This window comes from Xyrauchen texanus, chromosome 11 (genome assembly GCF_025860055.1).
Source record: "Xyrauchen texanus isolate HMW12.3.18 chromosome 11, RBS_HiC_50CHRs, whole genome shotgun sequence".
Taxonomy (NCBI): Eukaryota; Metazoa; Chordata; class Actinopteri; order Cypriniformes; family Catostomidae; genus Xyrauchen; species Xyrauchen texanus.
This window is the reverse complement of record NC_068286.1, coordinates 14,020,938-14,039,887: the sequence shown is the minus strand read 5'-3', so window position 1 is coordinate 14,039,887 and position 18,950 is coordinate 14,020,938. Positions and strand designations below refer to the sequence as shown.

Below are 18,950 nucleotides of genomic sequence, written 5' to 3'. Positions count from 1 at the left end.
CTTCTCTGGCAGCGAACAACAGAAAAGGTAACCCCTCCACCCAGTCTTTTCCCGTCTGCAAACAATATGCGCGGATCATAGTTTTTAGAGTTTGATGGAACCTTTCTAAGGCCCCTTGTGACTCAGGGTGATAAGGACTAGATACTCTGTGCTCAATTCCCAATTCCTTCAAGATTTGTGTGAATATTTTAGAAGTGAAATTTGTTCCTTGATCGCTCTGTATTACTCGCGGTAGACCAAACGTAGTAAAAAACTTAACCAAGTCTTTTACCACCGTCTGTGCTTTCAACGAACACAAGGGAATGGCTTCAGGGAATCTAGTGGCTGCACACATGATCGTTAGCACATACTGGTGTCCTGATTTGGACTTTGGCAGCGGACCCACACAATCAACAATAAGTCGTTCAAACGGTTCTTCTATTACCGGTATGGGATAGAGAGGGGCAACGGGGTACCTTCTGATTAGGCTTTCCAATGCGCTGACACACATCACAAGAGCGACAAAAGTTAACAACAGAGGATCGAAGACCAGGCCAAAAGAAATATTTAGAAATGCGGCGAACAGTTTTCGTCACTCCTAAATTACCTGCCATGAGATTTTCATGTGCCAATTTTAGAACTGGAACGCGATAGCTAGCAGGTAAAACAATTTGAAACGTCTCCTGCAAACCTTTTTCATCATAAAGCGGTTTCCATTTACGCATTAACAAATCATTCTCCCAAAAATAACCTATTTTAGCGTCCACTCTGTCTTTCACGTTGACCGCTGCTTTAACACATTCTGCTAAGGAAACATCTGCTTTTTGCTCAGCTGACAATTTCTCCTTTTCAACATTAAAGGGAGCTTCAAGGATCAATGAAGTATCTGTCACATTGCTCACCTCACATAAATCTGACTCTTCAGTCTTGGATTCTGTTTTTAAAAACAAATCAGAGAGATTAACAACATCTCGAAACTTTTGAACTTGAGCCCGTGTCACTGCACATGCTGGAAAAGCAGAAGGGAACTGAACACCTAAGTCAGGCTGCTCCTTACCCATGGGTTTATGCATCACGACTGGACTAGAAAAAACTTTGCCCCCTGCAAGGTCATTTCCCAGAATAATATGTACTCCAGCAACAGGCAACTGTTTACGAACACCTAACTTAACAATGCCAGAGACAAGATCCGATTTTAAGTCCACTTCATGTAAAGGCACCTGTACGCAGCCCATTTCTATACCTCGTACTAACACATCAGTACCGGTATACGATTTTTCCGAGAAAGGCAAAACACTCTCTAGTATAAAAGACTGAAAAGAACCCGTATCTCTTAAGATCGACACCTGCGTGAACTGGGAATCAGAGATTGTCACCTGCCCATTTAAAATAAATATTTTCATAACCAGACACTTCAGCTTCTCGCACCCCTGACAGCGTCCGCGTGAGCGCAACACCTTTTGTTTTCACATTCTTCTTATTCCACTCCCTACACTCAGAGATTAAATGTCCACATTGTGTCACAATGTGTGTCCTAGTGTGACTTGAGCTTACTTTTTTTTTTCTCTTCTCCTTTTCTTTTTTTTTGTATGATTAGTTAAGAGTTTGTGGGTAATGTAGGGTGGAGGATACCCATAATTTTTCTCCTGTTTAAAGGTTAGTTAGGGAGTGAGGGAAGTTATTTGTTCTTTTGTTTTGTTTTCTGTTGTGTATAGGTAAGTTAATGTTATTTCCCCTTTTAGGTAGACGTTATTTTGTTTTCTTTTGAATTGGGCCCTCCTCCCGAGGTAATACTTTTTGTTTTGGATTTATTTGTAATGTGTTTCCCCATTTAATATTAATTCTTTTCTAGCTTCGGCTAGAGTGTAGAAATAAAAGGCAGACATGCCATTTCAAGGTGAATGTTGTTTGGCTATTTTGTGAATCTGGGACTGGAGAGCTGGAGATCCTCAAAGTCTCTCCACTGTTTGTTCGTCGTTCCTTATTTTACCCCTAGACAAAAGGGGAAAGACGTAACAATTGGGGGCTCGTCCGTACGACGTGGTTGAAGCTTTTCTATAGGGAAGGAAACAACGTGGTGAGTTGAAATTTACTCTCTTCTCTTTTTATTGTCTGAGATGTCTTCGAAATAGCGGAGGGGAAAGAGACCTCTTGTGGTGGGAGAAATGGAATTCGATTTGACAGCCTTCACTCTTTCTCCTACCACAGAAGTTTTTGAACGATGTAGAAAAAAAGATCTATTATTGATTGCAGATTTTTTTTTAATATTCGAGTGACGAGAGAGACTACTAAGCAAGTTATAAAAGAAGAATTATATGACAAGCTAGTAGAGGATGGTATTTTGGCAGAGGGGTTGGATAGGGAGAAATATCGCGATGTTACACCTATGGCTTTTTCAGATACTGAGATAGTACGATATGATCCCAAGTTGGAGATTAGACTTAGAGAATTAGATTTAGAAATAAAAAAACAAGAATGTGAGTCTCAAATTATTAGGCTGCGCGTTATAGAGGCGGAAAAGGAGCGTGAAATTCAACTGCGTAAATTAGATCGAGAAGGCTTAAAAAAACCGGTGCCCGTACCTCGTTCCCGACCACCCTCTGCAACGTCCCAAATGTCGGCAGATAGATCTGTTCCGGCTTCTATTGTGTCTGCGTTTGACATTAGCAAATATGTTAAACTCGTGCCTCCTTTCAGAGAAGCTGAAGTAGATGCTTATTTTGTAGCTTTTGAGCGAATAGCTGGTAAACTCAACTGGCCGAAAGACATGTGGGCTTTGTTACTTCAATGTAGTCTCGTGGGTAAGGCACAAGAAGTTATATCAGCATTAAGCCTGGAGGATTCGCTTGATTATGATGTGGTAAAGTCGACAGTGCTCCGCGTATACGAGTTAGTTCCCGAAGCGTATCGCCAGAGGTTTCGATCTCATACGAAGACATCCAGGCAAACGTATGTTGAGTTTGGAAGAGAGAAGAGAACGTTGTTTGAAAAATGGTGCCTGTCTAGTAAAACTGACACTTTTAAACAACTTTGTGAATTAGTTTTACTAGAGGATTTAAAAAAAAGTATTCTAGAAAAAGTTGCGCAGCACTTAAATGAGCAGAAGATAACCACGCTGGCCGAAGCCGCTGTATCCGCGGATGAATTTGTGCTTAGCATGGTAAGTTGTTTTTGCAGGAGGTACCAACTTACCAACAGCATAGTTATGTGTCATCCGCTGATAAATTTGTAAGAGAATATGCCCCTTCTCAAAGTTTTTCTCGCTCGTGGAAAAACGATGCTCGTCCAAGAATGACTGGTCGAAATTCGGCGCGTCAAGGAGACAAGCGGGTTTGTTTTTACTGCCTGGATCCCGGACGAGCCCCCAATTGTTACGTCTTTCCCCTTTTGTCTAGGGGTAAAATAAGGAACGACGAACAAACAGTGGAGAGACTTTGAGGATCTCCAGCTCTCCAGTCCCAGATTCACAAAATAGCCAAACAACATTCACCTTGAAATGGCATGTCTGCCTTTTATTTCTACACTCTAGCCGAAGCTAGAAAAGAATTAATATTAAATGGGGAAACACATTACAAATAAATCCAAAACAAAAAGTATTACCTCGGGAGGAGGGCCCAATTCAAAAGAAAACAAAATAACGTCTACCTAAAAGGGGAAATAACATTAACTTATCTATACACAACAGAAAACAAAACAAAAGAACAAATAACTTCCCTCACTCCCTAACTAACCTTTAAACAGGAGAAACATTATGGGTATCCTCCACCCTACATTACCCACAAACTCTTAACTAATCATACAAAAAAAAGAAAAGGAGAAGAGAAAAAAAAAGTAAGCTCAAGTCACACTAGGACACACATTGTGACACACACACACACACCAAAGAGCGCAACCAGCACTCGCTTGTCTGGGCTTGGAGAGCGGAACAACCCCAAACGCCACGATATCTCTCCCCCCTTTCTCAGCGTTTTCTCTGCTGCTTTATTTGACTCCTCAGGAATCACGCACCAGTCAGTGCGCGGACAGCTCTCCCGAGTTAACGAGCACAGGTGGTAGCCCTTAATCCTATCAAAGACACAAAAAGTAAAGAGAAAGAGAGAGAAAAGAAAAATACACATGCACATAACACTCCTGGTATGTTACAGACACACAATAAATACGTCCTTGGACGTAACACCATGCACATCATTCTTAGGGCACAAGTCATAATGGGCAAACCACACTGGGGAAGACACTCTGTGTGGAGTATCTGTGTAGTATGTGGAGCATATCCTCCTCAAAATTTCCACACTCTGCATACCGCCCTCATGCCCCTCCATCATGTGGTCCCTCAGGAGGCACAAATGGAGAACAGCAAGAGGGAAAGTGATCGGCTTCCACTTTCTCGATGAAAGCAAGCTGCGAATGCAGTGTCCCAAGCTTCATGTGTTTGCAGTGAACACAATCAGAACTTGGGGTGGGATTAATAAAATTTGCAGATTCTTTCTTTCTCCAAAGATTCTGAATCAATGCAAATTGGGCTCATGAAACTCCCGTAGACTCCCAGACATACTGCATCCTGGTGGGACTCAAAATTATGAATTTAGACCCTCTTGTCCAATGAACATATTTATGTTTCTCCACTGAACTCAGTGGGACACATATCTACCTTAGACTAGGGTTCTATGGACTGTGCGTTCGCTAGGTGACTAAAACTAACATTTTGCCTAACATCTGCTTTTGTGATTCACAAAAGAAATATAGTTATAAGCTTTTGGAATGACATGAGGATGATTAAATGAGTATTTTTACTTTTTAGGTGAATTATCAATTTAAGGACAAAATGTCTATTTTTCCACTTACGTGTAGAATATTAGGTGCAGAAAAGTGAACAATTGCTGCAATATGACTTGAATCTAGAAAACCCAAACTTTTAATCCTGGAATTCCTCAACGTCATAAATTAAAAGATTCTGCTCGACTAGGCGGCAAGAAGTCTGGCTGAAGCTCACATCTGGCCAATAAAATGAACAAAGGCACTTGTCCAGATAGCACATGACTTGAGAACTTCATGCTGCTAAGGAAATACCCCCACATTTAATGGTCATCCCCTGACACTGCCATCAAGACCATCTCTGCATGAGGGCAGAGGTTACAGACAATAAAAGAAATGAACACACTCCTTAGAAACCCCTGGAAAGGCTTAAAACTCACTCTGGTTTTGTCCTTCGATATAAACCAATTTGCTACACTTAAACTAGACTCATCAGATCATGAGACATTGTGATCATTATTCTGCAAATACCAGCTAAAAGGAATCCATGAAGATTTCACACAAAGTCTCAGTACTTGTGATTTAACCCTCTAAAATGTCCAGAATGCATTTGGACCCAAAATGTAAACAATACCTAGCCTTGCTAGATAATTCTGAAAATGACTATATGACCTGTGATCACTTTTATAATTGACAAATTAAAGATTATAGCCTGATGTAACTTTTCAAATATGTGTAATGATTTGTAATCACTTATAATTGACAAATCAATATGTATAATCTTCATCTCATTCTACTTAGAATGGTAACTAAGGCTAAACCTGATAATATACCAGACAGACAGGTTACTCATAACATGTATTGTATTATCCATGTTGTAAAACCATTGAATTAACCAGTATGATTTGTAATCAGGGATTTACATGTTTTGTTACTTACATGTGTAATATTCATATTTAGTAAGTAAATGCTTGCTTGTTTACGTAGACAATGTTGATGACAACTAATTTCATGTCTCTTGCACCGTTTTCAAGATATAAATGTTAATGATTAAACATGCACTATTGTGAGCAGGAAGTTTGTAAGAATTCGTCACACAAAGGATTGTAAATCCACTTTGAAAAGGACAGACCAGGCGACTCTGAAAAGCCACTTCTGATTGGCTCAGGACACCTTTGTGGTGCAGCCAATTTCAGTTCAAAAGTTTCCTACCAAATAAGAAGTCTTCGGAGATGGTTCCCTCTCCTATTCAACTCTCTTGCTTTTTTCGCTTCCTCTGCAGCTTCTCAGTGCTCTAGCCATTGTGTCTTTTATTCAGACAACTAATGTAATTATTTGTCCTTTATCTTTCTTATAATGGTTGTTGAACCCGGGTAATTCCATTATAAGCGTCCCTACATAATATTGATGTAGAATGTGGACAGTTTAATTTAATTCCTAATACACCTACTGTTCCTGCATATGTGTCACACTGTAGAGCACAAATATGCCGTATTTGCCAAGAACTTAGGGGGAAGTATGCAAAGACCTCATGTGGTGTCCTGGTTTTGTTGGTAATATGTTGGCAGATGTTTTGTTTCTTGCTGCATATGCATTGCTTCGCCCTGCATATCTGAGCTTGTTGGTGGTAAGACCAACGTTTTGGTATCTGACATTGTTTTATGCTTTTGGGTGTGCTGAATGGTTTAGGATTTGAATAACAAGCAGTGTCTCAAATAATGAATGTAATGAATATAAAAACTGTTTGTGATATGATTGGCCCTTCATTGTTCTTTATATATATTCTACCATATACAGCCCTATAAATTATTAAAAATTTTCATCGAAGATAAAAGTCAAATTATAAAAGGGAGATGCTATTTTGCATGCAGTGCAAATAGAAATCAATTGGAAAAGTGTGACACTTTTTTGCGTACAATTTGCAATTTGACTACAGTAAAGTGGGTCCACTATTGAAAATGCTTTTATTTTGCACTCTCTAATAATTTATTACAAATATTTTCATTAAAAATGATATGATCAGCATAGGAATTTGAGTAAAGGTTTGTGAAATGTACATAAATTTTTAGTTGACCTGACAATCCATTTTTTCCCCAGTACATTTACCTTTACTCATTTAGCTGCTGCCTTTATCCAAAGTTACTTACAAATGTCGAACATTACAAGCAATTTGTCATAGAAAAGTCAACAATATGATATCAGCAGTATCAAACTACTAAGTTCTCACAGTGGCTGATATAGTAAAGATGCTAGTGCAGAAGAAAGAGACAGACAAGGTTTTCTATTTTTTTAATTGTTAAATATTAAGTGTATTTAGTGTGGATTGGTTAAGTGCTCACAGAAGATGTGTTTTCAACTGTTTCAAGAATGCTGAGAGTGTTTCAGCAAATCATGTGTTGGTTGGAAGCTCATTCCACCACAGAGGAACAGAAAGAGTGAATGATCGTTAAATGGACTTTTGGCCAGGCGCCGCTCATTCATTGATCACAGAGAGCGAGTTGGGACATAGACCTGGAGGAGTAAATTTAAGGAAGAGTATGCTGTTCCACTGACATTCCTGATGGACAGAGTCAAAGCCTTGAATTTGATATGGGCAGTTACTGGCAGCCAGTGGAGTGAAATCAAGAGTGGGGTGACTTGAGCCCTCTTTGGCTGATTGAAGACCAGAAACGCTGCAACGCTCTGGACCATCTGCAGTGGCTTAATCGTGCTAGCTGGAAGGCCTATCAACAGTAGTCCAGTCTTGAAATGACCAGAGCTTGGATCAGGAGCAATGTAGTCATTTATTGTGCTTGATTTAAAAATGTTGCAAGGAGCTTCTTTTGTTTTTTGATGGAAGCAAATAAATTGAGTTAATATGCTCAGTGTCACAAGTTCCTTACATTTAATTAGTAATCTAGAAAAGTGGATTAAAAAAATTAATATATATATATATATATATATATATATATATTGTTATCTCAAAATATCCATGTACTAAACATTTCAAGTTTAATTGGTGTCTTAAATTTTAAGTAAAATCAAAGTTTCAAATCATTTCAACTCTTTATTTCACATTCTATTTTTAAGACAAGATGTATAATTATGAGTTGAAATGAGTTGTAAAGCCACACTGATTTTACTTTAAATTTAAAGGCAGCAAATACTGCTAACTTAAGTTTTTAAGTTAAAATAGATATGTTTTATTTATTTAATTTTTTACCCCAGTGAAACACTATCAAATTAATAAAATCCTAAAAGGTCAAGCAAGTTTATTCAGTGATTATATATTTTTCTGTTGTTCAGTGGCTTGAAATAGATTTTAAAAATCCTAATCCAATAATCATGAATGACTGGAAATGTAATTCATTATAAAGAGATGTTGGAACCCAGTTATTTTTTTTCTCGCTTTTCAGAGTTATCAGTTTTGCATAAGATGCACGTTTAATATGATATGTCATGTAATATTTCACTCTTGTCCTCATTTACTATTTCCAGGTGGTGAAAATGATGATCATCGTGGTGGTGACCTTTGCCATCTGCTGGTTGCCATACCACATATATTTCCTTGTTACTGGCCTGAACAAGCAACTGGTTAGATGGAAGTTCATTCAGCAGATCTATCTGTCAGTCATGTGGCTTGCCATGAGCTCCACCATGTACAACCCCATTATCTACTGCTGCCTGAATAGCAGGTAAGAAACAAGCACACTTTGACGCAATTACTCTCGTAACTAATGCACATTCTTGTACGACATGCATACCCGAGGGTATTTTTAAGTGAGCGAGTGCTCTCAATCTCCCATCTTGAATGAGAGATTGACAAAACAACAAAAGATTTATGATGACAAAAATGTATTTTGTCATAGCAACATGAGTGCTGTTCTCTGCTTTTTAGGTCTTAGAATGCAGTAATGAGCACCCTTGAGATGCTCGTCATTCTATGAAATATTAATCATAAATCGATGATTTAAATGAAAGGGCTTTTACGATAATTACAAGTCCAGTGAAGGACAAGAAACAGTGCTTTAGTTTCACTAAATAAGTGCTATACAAATAAATGACTACACATTACTATTTAATTTCTTAGTCATATACCATGGTGACGTCTGAGATGATGTAAAGTATAATTTTTCAAACCTTTGTTTGGAAGGAAATGTAGAAACTGGACCTCATGGAAGTTTATGTGAATGCCCTGCTAAACGAATCGAAATCATTGGCATCAAATTTGGTTCTGTTTGGTTAAAAACATGGTGTAACATACTGTGAGAGCTATTACAGTTGAAGTCAGAAGTGTACATACACTTAGGTTGCAGTCATTAAAACAAATTTTTTAACCACTCCACAGATTTAATATAAGCAAAGTATAGTTTTAGCAAGTCATTTAGGACAGGGGTTCTCAACTGGTCCCACCCTGGGACCCACATTTTCCCATGGTCATTAAGTCGCGACCCACTTTTTTAGAATTCAACCAACAAAATTTATTTTTCAAAAATAACTGTTGAAAACACTCATATATCATCTTTTTAAAAACATAACCCTACATACATGCATATATTATCCCGTGCAACGTGCATTTCAGAGCATATTAATAAGTAACTGGACCCTGACAACTGCATGTACAAAAGTTAATTAAATAAATAAGGCCACATAACAAGATATTTTTACTCTATTCAGAGCAAATTAATAAGAAACTAAGGAGGACCATGACAACTGCATGTACAAAAGTGAATAAAATCAATGTCAAAATCACTCAAAATAAATAAGGCCACAAAACAAGATACTTGTTTGGAGCAAGACGCTGTCAGACAATTTTGTGATGCCCTCAGCTCCTGGAGACGTCTTTGAAAAAACTCCACCGGCTTGTCTTTCGATGCGGGATGTTTGGTTTCTAAATGGCGCTTCAGTTTGGACGGTTTCATGCTGTCATTGGCAAGCACTTCACTACAAAGCACACACTGGGGTTTCTGTCCCTTTTTATCCTCAATGTACGAAAATCCATTTTTTAAATAGTCTGGGTCATATTTGCGCTTCGCCATCTCGAATCTGAATGTCAAAACAACGTAAAGACAGGATGGTTACCATGGCAATGGTTACCATGGCTACCATAGTAAACTACCGCACGTCTCTGGCGAATGCCTGTCAAAATAAACCTTTTTTCAAAATAAAAGACCAATCAAACATGAGACGCATATTACATTTTTTTTTTTTTTTTTTTTTTGACCAGCTTACCGAGACCCACCCAAAACAGGTCTGCGACCCACCAGTTGAGAACCCCTGATTTAGGACATATACTTTGTGCATGACAAAACCTAACCCTTTCTAACAATTGTTTACAGACAAATTGTTTCACTTTTCATTGACTATATCACAATTCCAGTGGGCCTGAAGTTTACATACACCAAGTTAACTGTGCCTTTAAGTAGCTTGGAAAATTCCAAAAAAAGATAGCAAGCCTTTAGACAATTAGCCAATTAGCTTCTGATAGGAGCTGTACTGAATTGGAGGTGTACCTGTGGATGTATTTTAAAGCCTACATTCAAACTCAGTGCCTCTTTGCTTGACATCATGGGAAAATCTAAATATATCAGCCAATAACTCCACAATTCTGGTTCATCCTTGTGAATAATTTCCAAATGCCAGAAGGTACCATGTTCATCTGTACAAACAAAAGTACACAAGTATAAACACTATGTGACCATGCAGACATCATACAAATCAGGAAGGAGACGCACTCTGTCTCCTAGAAATGAATGTAGTTTGGTGCGAAAAGTGCAAATCAATCCCAGAACAACAGCAAAGGACGTTGTGAAGATGCTGCATGAAACAGGTAGACACGTATCTATATCCACATTAAAATGAGACCTGTATCGACATAACCTGAAAGGCTGCTAAGCAAGGAAGAAGCAAATACTCACAAACTGCCATAAAAAAGCCACACTACAGTTTGCAAGTGCACATGGGGACAAAGATCTTACTTTTTGGATAAATTTCCTCTGTTCTGATGAAACAAATATGGAACTTTTTGACAATAATGAAGCATGGGGGTGGCAGCATCATATTTTTGGGGGGGGGGGGCTTTGCTGCAGGAGGGACACGTGCCTTTCACAAAATAGATGGCATCATGGGGAAGGAAAATTATGTGGATACATTGAAGCAACATCTCAAGACATCAGCCATGAAGAAAGCTCCATCGTAAATGGGTCTTCCAATTGGACAATGACCACAAGCAAAGTTGTGGCAAAATGGCTTAAGGACAACAAAGTCAAGGTTTTGGAGTGGCCATCAAAAAGCCCTTACCTCAATCTGATAGAAAATGTGTGGGCAAAACTGAAAATACGTGTGCGAGCAAGGAGGCATACAAACCTGACTCAGTTACACCAGTTCTGTCTGGAGGAATGGGCCAAAATTCCAGCAATTTATTGTGAGAAGCTTGTGGAAGGCTACCCAAAATGTTATACCTATAACGCTGTGCTGGCACTGGCAACGACGAAGACGATGACATGAAAATTAAGAACCGAAGTGCAGTTTATTTACAACGTGTGTCCAAAAACCCTAACTACAAACATGAAACATAAACTCGACTTAAACTTGACTTAAACAAGGTTACATTAACAATACTTGACAAGAGACAATGGCAAACATGAGGGTGTAAATACACAGACATTGGGTAAAACAATAACAAGAAAACCAATAAACAAGAAAACAAGACTAATAACCTAAAACCAATGACAAACTTGAACTGATAAGACAATAAACCAATGAAAACAAGACACATGAACATGTAGGGAAACATGAAATCACATGACAGGGGAACCAGATGACAAGAAACAGGAACTAGAATTCCAAAATAAAAGACATGTAAACAAAACAAAAACACATATAGACATTACATATCTCACCCTCTCGGGGCAGCTCTCGATGCCCCAAAACAAAATATCAAAGTCAATAGTGCGCTGGGGGCGGGTGGGGGTGGGGGGACAGGGTATGTGGTGTTGACTGGCAAGACGGGGCGTGGCATGGTGAGACAGGGCATGAGGCGTGGCCTGGCGAAACAGGGTGTGAAGCATGGGAACAGGGTGGAGCCCGTGGGGGGTGGAGTCATGAGAGGCTTGAGCAGAGCCATGGGGCAGTGGCAGGCCTGGACCATGGAGCAGAGGTGGGCCTGGACCATGGAGCAGAGGCAGGGTTATGACATTGCATGGAGCAGTCTGGGGCTTGGCTGTGACATGGCATGGAGCAGGCTGAGGCGTGGCTGTGACATGGCATGGAACAGGCTGAGGCGTGGATTTGACATGACATGAAGCAGGCTGAGGCGTGACATGGCATGAAGCAGGCTAAGGCGTGACTGTGACATGGCATGGATCAGGCTGAGGCGTGGCTGTGACATGGCATGGAGCAGCCTGAGGCGTGGCTGTGACAATGCATGGAGCAGGCTGAGGCGTGGCTGTGACATGGCATGGAGCAGGCTGAGGCTTGGCTGTGACATGGCATGGAGCAGGCTGAGGCGTGGCTGTGACATGGCATGGAGCAGGCTGAGGCGTTGCTGTGACATGACGTGAAGCAGGCTGAGGCGTGACATGGCATGGAGCAGACTCAGACGTGGTTGTTACCTGGTGTGGAACAGGCTGAGGTGTGACACGGCATGGAGCAGATTCAGGCGTGGCGGTGACATGGCCTGGAGCTGCCTCTGGTGTGGCTGTCACATGGCCTGGAGCTCTTTCTGGCATGGCTGTCACATGGCCTGGAGCTCTTTCTGGCATGTCTGCCATAACGTGGAACTTGGGCTTGGCGGCCATGACATGGAACTCAGGCTTGTCGGCCATGACGTGGGGCCAAGTTTTGGAAAACGGAGCTGTGGGAGGCTTGAAACTAAGTGTCCTGGGTCGTGAAAATGAGCAGAGTTTTGCGAGCGACCTCTGTGGTCGTGGGAATGGACTGAGTTTTGGTAATGACCTCTGTGGTTGTGGGCATAGACAGAGACTTGGAGATGACCTCCGTGGTCGTGAACATGGGCAGAGACTTGGAAACAACATCCATGGTCGTATACATGGGCAGAGACTGGGAAACGAAAGCCTTTCTCCTCCTCTTAAGGTGGCCAAAGATGGTAGCGCTGGCTCTGGGATGAACGAGGTTGGAAATGCTGGCTCTGGGACCGACGAGATGAATAACGCTGGCCCTGGGATGGATGAAGCTTTCATCTTGTTAGCCGTGGCAGGCTTGGGCGTTGACTCGTTGGCCGTGGCAGAAGTGGGCATTGATTCTTTGGCCGCTAGGCATGGGTGTTAGCTCATCGACTATGACATTTGATGCTGGTCCGTCGACCATGACGTGGGACACTGGCTTGTCTACCATGATGTGGTACGCTGGCTCGTCGAACATGACATGGGACACTGGCTCATCGACCATGACGTGGGACGCTGGCTCGTCGACCATGATGGGGGGACCCTGGCTCGGCGACCATGATGGGGGACACTGGCTTGGCGGCCATGATGGGGGACCCTGGCTCGTTATTCGCCTCACCCACAGTGAAAGTTGAACCACTGATCCGCAGGGCAAAGTCGATATTTATATGTATTTGGCTAAGGTGTATGTAAACTTCTGACTTTAACTGTATATATAGCTCACCCTAAAATGTAGCTTATGACCTTTATCTGGCTCTGCCAGTTTTTTCGAGAGATCTACCAATTGCAGCTTGGCAACCATTGTTAACCACCATTAACTTGATCAGGCTGGGACAGCTGTAGCATTGACTTTATGGAAATGCACCACAGATGAAAAACACATTTAAATGATGGCTGAAATGCAAGACTGGAAGATAGATGATCTACATCTAATTTATTCAGGTCCAATTTGGTTTAGATTGCAATGATACCAGTAGAGAATGACAATTTGCAGCCATATGCTACACAGTAACCAGAAAACTAGACATGGCAGGATCATTATCAAAATGCTGAATAAAGGGACAAAAACAGACTGATATTCAATGTATACAACAGCATCCAATTATTAAAAATACTTAGGAATTGTTATTCTGGCAGCAGACTCTGTTTAACTGACTCCTAGCTTGTGATATAGTTTTTATTTCTTCTTCAATGAAATGGACTGACCTTTAGATTTTGTTTAAAGAACTTTGGGGTTTGGCAAACATGTTTGTTTATGAAAAGTCTGTCTATCAAAACAAGTCTGTCTATCAAAACAACTTCATAGATTTGTTGTTTGCAGATCATGTTAACCTTAATAATAAATTATCAAGAATAGGTCCAGACGTTATTTCAAAATGAAAAGTATAAGAAATAACGTTTTGCTTAAAGAAAATGAAGTATATTTTTAGAACATTTAGATTTCTTGCATTGTGATATTATTTTCATGAAAGCTAAGAACATTTCCCTCTCTAATCTCAATATTGTAATGCGAAAAAAAATAGGCTATTTATACTAAGTGCACTAATTTTTATTTAATATCGACACCAAGCTTCATTACAATTTCTTTCCAAGAGTTCCAGTCCATATCTCTTAACCTCTATGTGAACAATCATAAAGATGTGGGTGTGTTTGCACCAGCTTGACAACTCGGCACTCCAACGTGTTCATGTTGATGTTGCCACCCATAGATCTTATTCACAGCAGCGCCATCTTTGATTTTTGACAGGAATGACAACAAGACTGTGAGGGATAGACGCACAGTCTCTTCATTGGGCCATACTGCAGTTTTTTGTTGTTTTTGGATCGTTCTGTGGACAAAATTTTTTATTTCTGAGGGCATTCAATAGACAAAAAAAAACTCTAGGCAGCATGAGTAAAGGAAACTCAAATGGGCCCATGAGGGGACATGTAAAATTAACAGCTTTTATTAGATTTGAGTCTCATGTGATTGTACATAATCTTTTACATATTTCTAAAACAAAAATATTTTTCATGTGTTTACATGTAAAACCTTTTTATTATCAAAAAGTCCTTAGTGCACGTTTAAAGGAAATATTAATAGTGGAAGCAGGAAACAGGATGGGGAAAAGTGGGACAAATGGGGGAATTGAACACTGGTCATCCGCATGAAAAAAGCACAGCCCGTCATCTTTACTCAGTATGCCAGTGCAGCGACACATGTGGGTGTAGTTTGTCTTTAATTTGTTTGTTTCCACCAGAATACTTGAGTATTCCATATATAGCCGTGCTGTGTGGCTGGTGCTATTTACACAAGATCTAATTAGAACATTGAGTATACCTCATAAATATAAAAAAAAAGTTAGACATCCAGACTAGGGATGCACCAATACAAAATTTGTGTGCCGATAAAACATCTGTCAATACTCATACCGATAGTTCAGTATCGTTTCTATATGATAGCATCAAGGTAATGTGAATTTGGAAGGAGAATGTGCTTAATTGCTGAGAAAATAATGTCATAATGCAAAAAAAAAATCTTGGTTCTACAATGGGCTTAATTTCCTTCATGCAAAATGTAATTTCTTGGTTTGTTTCTTTTGATTTTGAAATGTGAAATGACCATGTTTTCGTGAGTATCACCCTGTAATTTGTTGAGTAGAACATGGGAAGAAGCTTACACCTAATCTCACAAGTTCATGCATTAATGTACAATATTATTACAATACTGTCTTGTTTGCCCATAGATAAGTCCAGTTTTTCAGTCTGATCATGTTCTCTTCTGGGCTCAGGTTCAGGGCCGGCTTTAAACGTGTGTTCCGCTGGTGCCCATTTGTGCGAGTGTCTGACTATGATGAGCTCGAGCTCCGAGCCATACGGCTCAAAGTAGCGCATCAGAGCAGCATGTACACACTCTCACGAATGGAGACCTCTGTTGCCGCTGTGTGTGACCCCTCAGAGCCTTCTGCCCACCCAGCCCGGAAGAGCCTTCACAACCACCAGCACAATGGCTCCTCTAACCCTGCCACGAGCAAAGAAGAGACATATGCACAAAGTGACTTTGATGTAAGATTCATACTGATGTATCAGGCACAGCCAGTGTAATGAAGTCTCATTCTGTAAAATCTGAGGGTCACGAATGAGAAGGAAAACATAGACTTGCCATTTTCATCATATCACTAGCATGTAAACAACAACATAATATTGTATTTAAAGGGGGCATATCATACTTTTTATTATATTTTTTCCCCTTGAGTTCTCAAAGTTCTCAAAGAAAAATACATTTTTGTTGATTAGTTTCTATTAATTGTCAACTGAGGAGGAAGTGTTGAGTCCTTAAAGTTACAGTGTGTTCTCCTAAGCTCTTTTTTCTCAAAAGATCAAGGAAAATATTATTCTTTATGATATGACCCCTTGAAGAAATGTGTTTTATGGAAGATTTCAAGGTGTTTTGACATAGTGGAGAGCCATTGTAACCGGTCCTGCTCGACTCACTCCAAGGGTGATTTGAACCGCCATCTCCGGCATGGATGGCAGGCACGCTAAGAAGAGGCTAAATCCTACAGTCTCTAGCGTCAGTACACATACTGCACAGCTATCACGTACCAGCTGGCTCCTGTTACACCACCATCAGCCCTCATCATGCCAAAGACCAACATGGTCCTACATCCAAAGAGCACTTTGTCCAGACCAGGCATGCGCAAAGAGGTTGTTCTCTTTAATCGTATGGTTATAACAATGTTAGCATGCTGCATAAATTAGACAGTATCTTGTGTTCAGACTGACCTTAATTCCTGTGCAGATAAATGAGTAGGTTACATCTCCAGGACACCAGCTCTTTGGTTGATTTGTGATGTGAAATGTATAATTTGTAATGTAACAACCCCCCCCCCCCCACCCAAACCCCTTATAGATTATGTGCATTTTTTATATATCTATTTTATAACCATTTCAATTGACTAAGTATGCATTTTAATTGACTAAATTAATCAAGCTTTTCCTATTGTAGTTTAATGAATGGTTTCTCGTCACGTTTCAACTCTTTTAAACACTTGCATTGTTCCGTGTCCTTTAAGTGACTTTCCTTGAGGAGACTTTATTTTAAAGCCATTTTTTTTTCTTTCCCTTGTTTCTTCGTGTTTTGATTTTGGTTTTGCTGATGTTAACCATGTTCCATATTATTAACCTTTCATTTTTTGCATACTGTAGCCGAAATGCTGCATTTGACAAGCCTGTTACTCATATTCTAGTATATAAGACAGAGACACCTAGTGAATGTGCTGAGACAATTTGAAAGTATTAACCATGAATGTAGATTACATCATGGGCATGTTTTAATAGTGCTCATGGGTACATTCATTCACCAGTCACACTTAATGAAATGATTGTAAGGACTTGTGTAACACTTCATTTGAAAAGCAACAGATAAGGACATGATGAGACATTGAAAGTTGCTGATAAAAATGTATGTATTATGCATAGGTTTCTGTGCATTATTAAACATTTATGAACTAGAAAATGTATGAATAATCCCATAGCACATCCATTATCAACTGAACTGTCTGACTAAACATTTGCGAAAGTGTAAAATCGTTGACACATTATTGCCTAATGAATGTGTTTCTGATGTTAAGATGCTTTTTAAAAAGTTAAAAAGCCACCTTGCATCCTTAATGGAATGCATTTAGCAATTGTATTAAAAGTCAAAGTTAGTGTTTTCTTTGGTTCTACTGACAGAATGTTTTTATGGTAAAATCAGCCTTTTCTGGATTCCATTCTGACATAATTTTATAAATACAGTTCCTCTGATCCCATTCACCCTCAATGCATTTCTTTTTAATTCCAGTGTGTGTAAAGAAGCACATGTTGTTTTTGTACAAATATGAATAAATGTGCTGTACCGTAATGATCTGTTTGAGGTCTGACTAGACAATGCGGCTCAACTTTACATGAGCTGTGCCTAATAACAATTTAACATGAGGATAATATTTTGCTTTGCTATGTAATTATGTAAGTATAGCAATCTGTACGTGAGGAAAATGTTTGTGCAGGTTGAGGCTGGATCTTATATCTTTGATCAAATTACTAAGTTTAAAGAGATGAGCTTTGAGATTTTTTAATTAATTATAAAATGATTGTGAAATTATCAGTTGAGTTAAATTATATACTCATAGTTTGGTTGGCACTGCTCCATTGTTGAATGCTCTGTTGTAGCTTGTGAAAATTTTGTTTTTTAACTAAATTGTTCAGCAAAAGTTCTAAATATCTGCTTTTATTTCTTATAAAACTAGAAACAAGCAACTCTCAATTTCCATTTTACTGTACATAATTTAAAATGACTATAATTGTTTACAGACATTCACATTTTTAGGTAAAGTATACAATGCTGTATTAAAGCTGGCTGTCATGCAGTTAGACATATAGTGAACAGTGTTAGGTAGTAATTAATTATGTAATGGATCTTTAAGTATTTTAATTTGTTTTATTTGTGTTGAATGTTATTGCTTGAAAAGCTCTGTAGTGCCAATTATTTTTTGATTCAAGTACAATTATTGTAATTGCCAAACAGTGATTCATGGAAATAAATGTGTTATATATATATATATGTGCTTCCTGTATAAACATCACTTGAAATCTCAGCTATAACAATATTTCTGTGGTGAGAACAAAAAAACTTGGGTATGCAGTTACTTGAATTAAAATAAGGTCAACTGAGCAGCGTAAAGTGAAATCGCCTCCAGACTCAATATGTTTGTGATTCATGTTATAGCAGATGAAGTGGTGTATTTTCTGAGCCACTGATCTATGCTCATCTTGAGGCGCTCAGAGGACTAGACAGTGTACTTTTATTAATATTTCAGTCATGTGTGTGCAGGATTTTTGTTAAATCCGGTGTAACTCAAATGAGACTAATCCCTAAACCACCAGATAACCCTTTCTGTGAATATGTCTCTTGCTGCTGACCTGCTCTATTTGTAGTAGAATGTTCCCACACTAAAGTTAGGTGAGTTTATCACAGTTAACCAACAGTGTGCTACTGAGCTTAAAACTTTTTTGAGGAAAACATTTTAAAAATCCCAAGATTTAAGTCATTGAATAGTACCAAAATGGCAAACAATAGCTGGAGAGAGTTCTAATAAATATGAATTTGGTGTTTTAATTTATTATTAAAAGACAAATTCTCTATAGGCACACACATTAAAATCATGGCTGCAAAAAAAACGAAAAAAAAAATTTCACCATTGCCCTGGAACAAAACACAGTTCATTGACCCTTTGTCAATAGTGGGACATGTTGGCACAATATATGGAGTTGGAATTAAATCTGACATTACACAATCTATTATTGTGGGGACAG

The 18,950-nt window shown here is 39.2% G+C and overlaps 1 protein-coding gene across 1 annotated transcript in view; it reads left to right on the top strand.

Moving 5' to 3' along the window:
- Positions 1-15,698, top strand: part of LOC127651305 (neuromedin-K receptor-like) — a 69,962-nt gene extending 54,264 nt beyond the window's left edge. Inside the window, exons 4-5 of the mRNA XM_052137088.1 lie at positions 8,209-8,405; positions 15,386-15,698. Coding sequence (XP_051993048.1) covers positions 8,209-8,405; positions 15,386-15,698 — 510 coding nt within the window. The remainder of the gene's footprint in view (positions 1-8,208; positions 8,406-15,385) is intronic.
- The last annotated feature ends 3,252 nt before the right edge of the window (positions 15,699-18,950 follow it).